This window comes from Piliocolobus tephrosceles, chromosome 3 (genome assembly GCF_002776525.5).
Source record: "Piliocolobus tephrosceles isolate RC106 chromosome 3, ASM277652v3, whole genome shotgun sequence".
Lineage (NCBI taxonomy): Eukaryota > Metazoa > Chordata > Mammalia > Primates > Cercopithecidae > Piliocolobus > Piliocolobus tephrosceles.
This window is the reverse complement of record NC_045436.1, coordinates 77689177-77701883: the sequence shown is the minus strand read 5'-3', so window position 1 is coordinate 77701883 and position 12707 is coordinate 77689177. Positions and strand designations below refer to the sequence as shown.

At 38.2% G+C, this 12707-nt stretch overlaps 1 protein-coding gene across 1 annotated transcript in view; it reads left to right on the top strand.

Annotated features, from left to right (window-relative positions):
• Positions 1 to 12707, top strand: part of STPG2 (sperm tail PG-rich repeat containing 2) — a 542953-nt gene that overhangs the window by 177331 nt on the left and 352915 nt on the right. The window contains exon 7 of the mRNA XM_031935322.1: positions 7362 to 7522. Coding sequence (XP_031791182.1) covers positions 7362 to 7522 — 161 coding nt within the window. The remainder of the gene's footprint in view (positions 1 to 7361; positions 7523 to 12707) is intronic.

The following is a 12707-nucleotide window of genomic DNA, read 5'->3' as shown; positions in this document are numbered from 1 at the left end:
AAAAAAAAAAAAAAAAAAAAAAAAAAAAACAAACAAAAAACAAAAAAGAAAAAACAAATGTGGAAATGAGGCCTCCTTTTGTTGCCCACGCTGTTCTTTAACTCCTAACCTCAAATGATCTTTCCACCTCAACTCTCAAAGTATTGACATTACAAGCATAAGCCACAACTCCCAGCCCTGGATCTTGTCATCTAAGTTAGGTATAGGTGCAGATGAGGATTCTTGTGTGTGGTTCTTAAGGTACAGCTCCTTCTCTATAAGCAGAACTGTGAACCAAAGAGAGGGTTGTTTCATCCACCGTAGGGTGGTGGGAGAGATATAGGATGATCCGATCAGACACTCCTATTCAGGAAAAGGGAAAACTGGAGGCCCACAACAGTCACAGTATCATAGCAATTCTGAAATTCAGCTGGGCACATACTAGCATTTCCTTGATGAGGATCCAGTAAGGCTCTCTAGGGGGAATGATTTTCTATGGTTCTTTGTTCTGCCTTTTAGGCTCTTGGTTCTTCTCTGAGTCATCATTTTTCTCTATGAAATAGGCTGTGTTTGCAGCTGTAGCTTTCTCAGCCTGCTTCTACCAGCTTCTTTTTGCTTTTACTCTCATTGTCCCTTTTATTCTTATAAAACCTTTGAATTTCTGATTGTATTAATTTATAATCAAATCCACTAGGTAAAAGCCACACTTACATTTTCTTAGAAAACTTTTTAAAATCACCTGTGAGACTGTTACATGTTTTGTATCACCTTTGTCTATTTTGTCTCTTTTTTATCACCTTTGAGACTATTATGTTGTTAACACCCTTAGGTTGTTAGGGCACCATTGTCTAAGTGAAAAGCATCTAGGATACAAGACCTTAAGATTCTTAAGGCCCCTTTTCGAGAGGTTCTATGAGGGATTACCATAACTATTTCTAAAAATTAAACAAAAGATCTTACAGCCAAATCCTGTTTTTTGTCTTTGCCTTTAAGCCACTTCTTACTTTGAGAGATTTTTGTTGTCTGGAGAGACTGGGGATGAAAAACAGTTTATTTTCAAATCTAGGAAATTCTAGTTCCTTTCTATTTCTTATACATTCTCTTTGAAAAGTTAACACTTTATTACTTTTATTTATTTATTTTTAACTTTTATATTAGGTTCAGGGGCACATGTGTGGGATTGTCATATAGGTAAATTTTTGTCATGGGAGTTTCTTGTACAGACTATTTCATCACCAGATATTAATCTTGGTACCCATTAGTTATTTTTCCTGATTCTCTCCCTCCTCCCACCCTCCACCATTGGTAGGCCCCATTGTCTGTGGTTCCTCTCTATGTGTCCATGTGTTCTCATTATTTTGCTCCCACTTATAAGGGCAAACATGTGGTATTTGGTTTTATGTTTGTGTGTTAGTCTGCTAAGGATAATGGCCTGTAGCTCCATCCGTGTTTCTGCAAAGGACATGATCTCATTCTTTTTTATTGCTGCATAGTATTTCATGGTGTATATGTACCACATTTTCTTTATCCAGTCTACCATTGACATGCATTTAGGTTGATTCCATGTCTTTGCTGTTGTGAATAGTGTCTCAATGAACATACACATGCATGTGTCTTTGTAACAGAACAGTTTATATTCCTTTGGGTATATACCTAGTAATGGAATTGCTGTATCAAATGGTAGTTCTAGAAAACTGAACACTGTAAACTCTTTCCCTTCTATCTATACCTTCTCACACATGGATAAAAGGAACTATTGGCACTTTGACATTCAGCCTGGACATTTCCTTAGTTAGAATCCAGCAGTTCATTAGGTATTTTCTTCATTACCTCAAGCATTAGTGTTGCTAAAATTTCTGCCATTGCATAATACCAGTTATCATTTCTCCATCCTCTAATAACATTTTCCTCACTGTCTTTCAAGTCATCACCAACAGTCTCCTCAAGGCCTTTATTCTAACTCATCAGGTTGCTCTACTTTCTGACCGATTGCCTGATTCCAAAGTCACTGCCACAAATTTTAGAGTTCGGTTATAGTAATACACTTGGTATAATTGTTTGCTACTCATTCCATGGAGATATTGAGTCTCTCTTCTCCCCTTCAGTCTTGACTAGCCCTGGTGCTTTCTTGACCAATGCATGGAGTGGAAGTGATATTCTAGCACTTCTCAGATAAAACCATTTGCTTTACAGATTGACCTGGGCCTCTTGAAACAGTTGGTCTTGGAACCCTGAGCCTCTATGTTGAAGTACAACTACTTTAAGAGTGCTGTTTGAGGTTAGCTCAGTAGTGTTTATCATTGTAAAGCTGAAATAATCAAAAGGGTCAGAATCCAGTTTAAGAGAGTTTATTCAAGTGCAAAGGTTAGAATAGCTATTCAAGTAACACAGACTCCAAAGGAATGGGGTCAGTGCTCCTAAGGTGAAAAGATCTTGCTCTTATATTCTTATAGTCAGAAAATAAAGAAATGTAATAGGATTATAACGTTTTTTAAAAAAGCTGGTTTATGAGTTATAGCAATTTGATTAGTTATAGCAGCTTAGCTATAGCTGTTTTCCTTTTCCAATTTAAAAGAGTGCATTTAATATTCCATCTTAGACAATGTGATAGTCATGAGATCTTTGTGTCAGAGAAGTAAAAGGAAAGTTAAGCTATAATGAAGATCAATAGTGGAGAGGCAAGGGGTCTTCTCTGGCACTTTTTAGTGTTTTATAGTATTTTAGAAAAAAATGTGGGTACAGAAAAAGTGAATCTATAATCAGAGGAACAAAAGTTACAGCTGTCTGTCATGTGATTCAGGTTGCATAAACACAATCCTTTAAGGCTCAAAATAGTTTAAAGTTCCAACAGCTTTGATTTTGAGTTACGTATTTATATATCATGAATCTGAAATCCAAATTATTTCTAAATATTAACTTACTGCGTTGCCCAGTTACTCTAAGATTGGGTCTTACTGTCAGTTTGATGGTCTAGTATATTACAAATAAAATATTATACATTCTTCAAAGTTTATTTATAAAGGGCAAGTTAAATTAAGAATGACCTCTAAAGTGTAATCTAGAATCTTACATGTTTTAAGGATTAGTAAGAATGGTCATCATGGAAATATGATTTCTTTTCATTTAATTATTAGAGTACAGTAATTAATTGGACTTGTAAAGCAGTGATAGAGCAGATTTGACCACCTAATGTGGAGCTCCAGAATGTTTGCTGTTATAAGGCACCCCTAAACCTTTTAACTCTCCCATAGCAGATCTGATCTGGGGTTCCTGGGCATTTCTACACTTAATGACTCTACGATAAATGTAAGAAAGTTCTAATGTGAGTGAACCATATGATCAGAATGGCTTTCCAAGTCAGAAGCTTAATGAGGTAGTACCTGAGATGTGTATGTCTGAGGTCCCTAGCCCTGAGGATGCTATATTAAGTACTTAAACTCTCCTGCAAAGTGTTATGTTATACTCTTGAGCCAGAAGGGAGATAGATTTGACATAGTTACTTGTTATTTGTATATCTTAAGTGGTGGCTCAAATAGTTTTCATTATACTTTCTGTTTATCATTTTCCTAAATATTACCACTGGAAGAATGTTGAAAGGCGGCAGGAATAATATGTATTACCGCTTAGGTTTTTTGAGAGTTGGCACAACAGAATTTTCATAGATATTTTTAGGGAATAGAATAGAACTAGAATATTTGAAAAATTGGAAAGAGTTTGTTTACAGTTAGAGAGAAATCTTATATGTGTCAGAAGTATGAAAGATATTTCTATGCAGAAAGATTTAATCACTTTTAGATCTGGAATGAACCAAAGTGACATCTAACCCAGTACAAACCAATGAAACTCTTTTGCCAACTGTTTCCTGCCTATGATGAGAAGAGGTCCTACCAGAACATAAATCAACACAGCACTCTCTTCATTAGGAAGGAGTAGTTACAAAATGCTTAGTGAAATAGTCAATTTACATTTAGTTGTAAACTCCTTATCTTGTAGATTGTTCTTGGACAGATACTGATCTAATCAATTCCTATTATTTTTAGATGAGGAACTTGAAGCCCAGAAAAACAAATGAGATTTAAGTGAAGTTTCATATCTGTTTAGTGGCAGGACTAATTTGGTAGAATGCAGATAACATGAGTACAACCAAGTTAAGTGTTCTTTAAGCATATCATATTGCATCTGATAGATATTGCTGCTCACTAGAATTGATTTTTTAAACAACATACTCAAATATTTGTTTTAAGTATTTGATTGTCTTGATAAAAACTTTTCAACAGCATAGAAAGTTGTATTATTTTGAATGAAAAATATGTAAACCTAAATTCACTCAGACTACCACTGTGGAAAATATTCCAGGTTATGAATATGCACAGAAAAATAAAAGGCAAAAATTAAAATAACTTTTGTGACAGGGAGGTCAAGTGGTAGGATATATTAATTTTTTGTCAAATTTATTTTAATGCTGCTATATTATTCTTTGAAAACTTAGTGTTGAGATTTATTTATTTATTTCTGCTCTATTGAGGTATACCAAATACATAATAAAAATTATTCATTTAAATGTACAATTTGATGAGTTTTGGTAGATGTATATAGTCAGGCAATCACAATTACAGTAATGTTTTGGAGCACTTTAATCATTCCTAAAAAGTTTCTTCATGTTCCTTTGCAGTTAATCTCTATTCCCACTCTGGCCCTAGGAACTGTTTCTACCGCTATGATTTTATCTTTTCTAAATTTACATAAATATGGAATTATATATTATTCAAGCTTTTGAGTCTGCCTTTTTTTACTTATGATATTTTAGAGATTCGTTTATATTGTTGTGTTTATCTTTCTTTTTTATCACCGAGTAGTATTCCACGGTTTGGGTGTAGCACATTTTGTTTACTTATTCATCAGCTGATGGACACTTGGGTTCCTTTCATTTCTTTTGGGAAAATATCTAGAAATAGAATTTCTGGTCATATGGCAAGTATATTAGCCCGTGGTCATGCTGCTGATAAAGATATACCCAGACTGGGCAATTTACAAAAGAAAGAGTTTTAATGGACTTACAGTTCCATGTAGCTGGGGATGTCTCGCAATCATGGCGGAAGGTGAAAGGCATGTCTCACATGGCAGCAGACAAGAGAAGAGACCTTGTGCAGGGAAACTCCTGTTTTTAAAACCATCAGATCTTGTGGGGCTTATTCACTATCATGAGAACAACACGGGGAAGGCCCACCCCTATGATTCAATTACCTCCCACCCAGTTCCTCTCAAGACACATAAGAATTGTGGGAGCTACAATTCAAGATGAAATTTGGGTGGGGACAGAGCCAAACCATATCATTCCACCGTAGGCCCCTCCCAAATCTCATGTCCTCATATTTCTAAACAAATCATGCCTTCCCAACAGTCCCCAAAAGTCTTAACTCATTCAGCATTAATTCAGAAGTCCACAGTCCAAAGTATCATCTGAGACAAGGCAAGTCCCTTCCACCTATGAGCCAGTAAAATCAAAAGCAAGTTAGTTACTTCCTAGATACAATGGGAGTACAGGCCTGGGGTAAACACACCCATTCCAAGTGGGAGAAATTGACTGAAACAAAGGAGCTACAGGCCCCATGCAAGTCTGAAATCCAGCGGGGCAGTCAAATCCTAAAGTTCCAAAATAATCTCCTTTGACTTCATGTCTCACATCCAGGTCATGCTGATGCAAGAGGTAGGTTCCTACAGTCGTGGGCATCTCCAGCCCTGGGCTTTGCAGGATACAGCCTCCCTCCTGGCTGTTTTCATGGGCTGGTGTTTTGTCTGTAGCTTTTCCAGGCACATGGTGCAAGCTGTCGGTAAATCTACAATTCTGGGGTCTGGAATCCAGTGGCCCTCTTCTTATAGCTCCACTAGGTGGTGCCTCAAGAGGGACTCTGTGTGGTGACTCTGACCCCACATTTTCCTTCTGCACTGCCCTAGCAGAGGTTCTCCATAAGGGCCCCCACCCCTGCAGCAAACTTCTGCTTGAACATGCAGGAATTTCCATACATAGCTGCCAAGGCTTGGGGCTTGCACCCTCTGAAGCCACAACCTGAGTTCTGTGTTGGCTCATTTTAGCAATGGCTGGAGTGGTGGGATGCAGGGCACCAAGTCCTTAGGATGCATATAGCACCAGGACCCTGGGCCCAGTCCACAAAATCACTTTTTTCTCCTAGACCTCTGGGCCTGTGATGGGAGGGGCTGCCACGAAGACCTCTGACATGCCCTGGAGACATTTTCCCCATTGTCTTGGGGATTAACATTCAGCTTCTCATTACGTATGCAAATTTCTGCAGCCAACTTGAATTTCTCCTAAGAAAATGGGTTTTTCTTTTTCTATCACATTTTTCTATCAGGCTGCAAATTTTGTGAACTTTTGTGCTCTGCTTTCCTTATAAAAATGAATGCCTTTAACAGCACCCAAGCCACATCTTGAATGCTTTGCTCCTTAGAAATTTCTTCTGCTGGATAGCCTAAATTATGTCTCTCAAGTTCAAAGTTCCACAAATCTCTAAGACAGGGGCAAAATGCCACCAGTCTGTTTGCCAAAACATAACAAAAGTCACCTTTGCTCCAGTTCCCAACAAGTGCCTCATCTCCATCTGAGGCCACCTCAGCCTAGACTTTATTGTGCATATCGCTATCAGCATTTTGGTCAAAGCCATTCAACAGGTCTCTAAGAAGTTCCAAACTTTCCCACATTTTTCTATCTTCTTCTGAGCCCTCTAAACTGTTCCCTGCCTGTTACCCAGTTCCAAAGTTGCTTCAACATTTTCGGGTATCTACAGCAGTGTCCAACTCTACTGGTACCAATTTATTGTATTAGTCTGTTTTCATTCTGCTAATAAAGACATACCCCAAACTGGGCAATTTACAAAAGAAAGAGGTTTAATGGACTTATGGTTCCACATGGTTGGGAAGGCCTCACAATCATGGCAGAAGGTGAAAGGCGTGTCTCACATGACAGCAGACAAGAGAAGAGAGGTCGTACAGGGAAACTCCTATTTTTAAAACCCTCAGATCTCATGATACTTATTCACTATCACAAGAACAGCATGGGAAAGATCCACCCCCTTGATTCAATTACCTCCCACTAGGTTCCTCCCATGACACATGGGAACTGTGGGAACTACAAACAATTCAAGCTGGGATTTGGGTGGGGACACAGGCAAACCATATCTGCAAGTATATGTTAACTGTATAAAAATTTGACCAAATTTGAAAATGTGACTATGCCATTTTGCATTTATGCCAGAAATACGTGAGGGTTTTTCTAAATAAAAAACCCTTAATTAAAAATTACTCAGTTCAAAAGGTGCATATAAAAGCATGCTTATTCTTATATATGATACTTTTAATAATTTTAGGTCCTGGGTTTTATAATATCTTGAACAATACTATAATTGCCAGTGTTAGAAATATCTGCTCAAAGAAACAGAAGAAAAGTGCATTTGGTTCTTCTGTTCCTCGGACTTTCTTCTTGGTTCAGAAAGAAGCTTCTGCTACCCCTGGGCCTGCCGATTATCAGGTAACATATTCATACCAAAATAATATTCTTTATGTTGACTATCAAGCTCTTAGGGTTCTCTTGAAATTACATGTTATAATTAATAGAAAAGGATGTAAAATAGTTATTATAACCATATTCCATATGTTAAGGAACATAAGAGAATTATTGAACGTATTAAATAATAGAGAAATGGCAGAAATAAAAAACACACATTGAATTTCTAGAGATGAAAAATATAGTGTTTGAAAACATATGCTCTGGGGATGTGTTCATGGGAAGGTGATCAGAATGGTGAAGGCACGTAAGTTTAAACCATGTAACCCCAAGAACATTTGAAAAAAATGAAAATTCTTAATACAGGGAAGTAAAGACTTAGGGAGAATAAACTAGACAATTGATTTTAAAATGGAAAGCTTTCTAATTTGGAGAGAGTTCTGTATGACACATGGAATTCTTTTTTTATTATGATTTTATTTTATTTTATTTATCTTTCATTTTACTTTAAGTTCTAGGGCACATGTGCACAACATGCAGGTTTGTTATATAGGTATACATGTGCCATGTTAGTTTGCTGCACCCATCAACTCGTCATTTACATTAGGTATTTCTCCTAATGCTATCACTCCCCCAGCCCACCACCCCACAACAGTCCCTAGTGTGTGATGTTCCCCATCCTGTCTCCAAGTGTTCTCATTGTTCAATTCCTACCTATGAGTGAGAACATGTGGTGTTTCATTTTCTTTTGTGTTAGTTTGCTGAGAATGATGCTTTCCAGCTTCATGTCCCTGCAAAGGACATGAACTCATCCTTTTTTTATGACTGCATAGTATTCCATGGTGTATATGTGCCACATTTTCTTAATCCAGTCTATCATTGATGAACATTTGAATTGGTTCCAAGTCTTTGCTATTGTGAATAGTGCTGCAATAAACATATGTGTGCATGTGTCTTTATAGTACCATGACTTATAATCCCTTGGATATGTACCCAGTAATGGGATGGCTAGGTCAAAGGGTATTTCTAGTTCTAGTTCATTGAGGAATCACCACACTGTCTTCCATAATGATTAACTAATTTACACTCCCACCAACAGTGTAAAAGCTTTCCTATTTCTCCACAGCCTCTCCAGCATCTGTTGTTTTCTGACTTTTTAATGATCTCCATTCTAACTGGCATGAGATGGTTTCTCATTGTGGTTGTGATTGCATTTCTCTAATGACCAGTGATGATGACGATTTTTTTGTGCCTGTTGGCTGCATAAATGTCTTCTTTTGAGGATATCCTTTGCCCACTTTTGGATGGTGGTTTTTTTTTCTTGTAAATTTGTTTAAGTTCTTTGTAGATTCTGGATATTAGCCCTTTGTCAGAGGGGTAGATTGCAAAAATTTTCTTCCATTTTGTAGGTTGCCTGTTCACTCTAATGATAGTTTGTTTTCCTGTGCAGAAGCTCTTTAGTTTAATTAGATCCCATTTGTCTATTTGGGCTTTTGTTGCCATTGCTGTTGGTGTTTTAGTCATGAAGTCCTTGCCCATGCCTGTGTCCTGAATGGTATTGCCTATAGGTTTTCTTCTAGGGATTTTATGGTTTTAGTTCTAACTTTTAAGTCATTAATCCATCTTGAATTAATTTTCATATAAGCTGTAAGGAAGGGATGAAATTTCATCATTCTACATATGGCTAGCCAGTTGTACCAGCATCATTTATTAAATAGAGAATTCTTTCCCCATTGCTTGTTTTTGTCAGGTTTGTCAAAGAGCAGATGGTTGTAGATGTATGGTGTTATTTCTGAGGCCTCTGTTCTATTCCATTGGTCTATCTCTCTGTTTTGGTACTAGTACCATGCTGTTTTGGTTACTGTAGCCTTGTAGTATAGTTTGAAGTCAGGTAGCATGATGTCTTCAGCTTTGTTCTTTTTGCTTAGGATTGTCTTGGCAATGCAGGCTCTTTTTTGGTTCCATATGAACGTTAAAGTAGTTTTTCCAATTCTATGAAGAAAGTCATTGGTAGCTTGATGGGGATGGCATTGAATCCATATATTACCTCAGGCAGTATGGCCATTTTCACAATATCGATCCTTCCTATCCATGAGCATGGAATGTTCTTCCATTTGTTTGTGTCCTCTTTTATTTTGTTAAGCAATGGTTTGTAGTTCTCCTTGAAGAGGTCCTTTACATCCCTTGTAAGTTGGATTCCTAGGTATTTTATTCTCTTTGTAGCAATTGTGAATGGAGTTCATTCATGATTTGGCTGGCTGTTTGTCTGTTATTGGTGTATAAGATGCTTGTGATTTTTGCATGTTGATTTTGTATCCTGAGACTTTGCTGTAGTTTCTTATCAGCTTAAGGAGATTTTGGGCTGAGATAATGGGGTTTTCCAAATACACAGTCATGTTATCTGCAAACAGAGAAAATTTGACTTCCTCTTTTCCTAATTGCATACCCTTTATTTCTTTCTCCTGCCTGATTGCCCTGGCCAGAATTTCCAACACTATGTTGAACAGGAGTGGTGAGAGTGGGCATCCCTGTCTTGTGCCAGTTTTCAAAGGGAATACTTCCCATTTTTGCACATTCAGTGTAATACTGCCTGTGGGTTTGTCATAAATAGCTTTTATTATTTTGAGGTACATTCCATCAATACCTAGTTTATTGAGAGTTTTTAGCATGAAGGGCTGCTGAATTTTGTTGAAGGCCTTTTCTGCATCTATTGAGATAATCATGTGGTTTTTGTCTTTGGTTCTGTTTATATGATGGATTATGTTTATTGATTTGCATATGTTGAATCAGCCTTCCATCTCAGGGATGAAGTCAACTTGATCTTGGTGGATAAGCTTTTTGATTTGCTGCTGGATTCAGTTTACCAATATTTTATTGAGGATATTTGCATCAATGTTCATCAGGGATATTGGTCTAAAATTCTCTTTTTTTGTTGTGTCTCTGCCAGGCTTTGATATTAGGATGATGCTGGTCTCATAAAATGAGTTAGGGAGGACAGTTAGCTCTTCTCATTGAATTGATCCCTTTGCCATTATGTAATGGCCTTCTTTGTCTCTTTTGATCTTTGTTGGTTTACAGTCTGTTTTATCAGAGACTAGGATCGCAACCCCTGCTTTTTTTTTTTGCTTTCCATTTGCTTGGTAAATCTTCCTCCATCCCTTTATTTTGAGCCTATGTGTGTCTCTGCATGTGAGACAGGTCTCCTGAATACAGCACACTGGTAGATCTTACTCTTTAACCAATTTTCCAGTCTGTGTCTTTTAATTGGGGCATTTAGCCCATTTACATTTAAGATCAATGTTGTTATGTGTGAATTTGATCCTGTCATTAGGATGTTAGCTGGTTATTTGGCCCATTAGTTGATGCAGTTTCTTCATAGCATTGATGGTCTTTACAATTTGGCATGTTATTGCAGTGGCTGGTACCAGTTGTTTGTTTCCATATTTAGTGCTTTGTCTAGGAGCTCTTGTAAGGCAGGCTTGGTGGTGACAAAATCTCTCAGCATTTGCTTGTCTGTAAAGGGTTTTATTTCTCCTTCACTTATGAAGCTTAGGTTGGCTGGATATGAAATTCTGGGTTGAATATTCTTTTTAAGAATGTTGAATATTGACCCCCCACTCTCTTCTGGCCTATAGGGTTTCTGCCAGTGGAGACATCTGCTGTTAGTCTGATGGGCTTCCCTTTGTGGGTAAACTGACATTTGTCTCTGGCTGCCCTTAACATTTTTTCCATCATTTCAACCTTGCTGAATTTGAAAATTATGTGTCTTGGGGTTGCTCTTCTTGAGGTGTTCTCTGAATTTCCTGAATTTGAATGTTCGCTTCTCTTGCTAGGTTCAGGAAGTTCTCCTGGATAATATCCTGCAGAGTGTTTTCCAACTTGGTTCCATTCTCCTCATCACTTTCTGGTACACCAATCAAATGTAGATTTGTTCTTTTCACATAGTCCCATATTTCTTAGAGGTTTTGTTTGTTTCTTTTTACTCTTTTTTCTCTAAAATTGTCTTCTCACTTTATTTCATTAATTTGATCTTCAGTCACTGATTCCCTTTCTTCCATTTGATTGAGTCAGCTATTGAAGCTTGTGCATGCATCATGAAATTCTTGTGCCATGGTTTTCAGCTCTGTCAGGTCATTTAAGGTCTTCTCTACCCTGGTTATTCTAGTTAGCCATTTGTCTAACCTTTTTTCAAGGTTTTTAGCTAGCTTCCTTGCGATGGGTTCTAACATGCTCCTTTAACTCGGAGAAGTTTCTTATTACCAAGCTTCTGAAGCCTACTTTTGTTAACTCATGAAAGTCATTCTCCACTCAGCTTTGTTTTGTTGCTGGCAGGGAGCTGCAATCCTTTGGAGAAGAGGCACTCTGATTTTTAGAATTTTCAGTTTTTCTGCTCTGGTTTCTTCCCATCTTTTTGGTTTTATCTACCTTTGCTCTTGGATGGTGACCTACAATTGGGGTTTTAGTGTGGATGCCCTTTTTGTTGATGTTGATGCTATTCCTTTTTGTTAGTTTTCCTTTTAATAGTCAAGTCCCTCAGCTGCAAGTCTGTTGGCGTTTGATAGAGGTCCACTTCAGACACTGTTTTCCTGGGTATCACCAGCAGAGGCTACAGAAAAGCAAATATTGCAGAACAGCAAATATTGCTGCCTGATCTTTTTTATGGAAGCTTCGTCCCACAGGGGCACCTGCCTGTATGATGTGTCTGTCAGCCCCTACTGGGAAGTGTCTCCCAGTTAGGCTACACGGGAGTCAGAGTCCCACTTATGGAGGCAGTCTGTCCATTCTCAGAGCTCAAATGCTGTGTGGGAGAACCACTGCCCTCTTCAGAGTTGTCAGGGATGTTAAAGTCTGTAGAAGCTGTCTGCTGCCTTTTGTTCCACTATTCTCTGCCCACGAGGTGGAGTCTAGAGAGGCAGTAGGCCTGGCTGAGCTCCAGTGGGCTCTGCCCAGTTTGAGCTTCCCGGCTGCTTTGTGTACCTACTCAAGCCTCAGTAATGGTGGACATCCCTTCCCCTGCCTGGCTGCAGCCTGGCAGGTTGATCTCAGATTTCTGTGCTAGCAGTGAGCAAAGCTCTGTGGGCATGGGACCCACCAAGCCAGGCATGGGAGAGAATCTTCTGGCCTGCCTGTTGCTAAGACTATGGGAAAAGTGCAGTATTTGGGCTGGAGTGAACCAATTTTCCAGGTACAGTCTGTCATGGCTTCATCT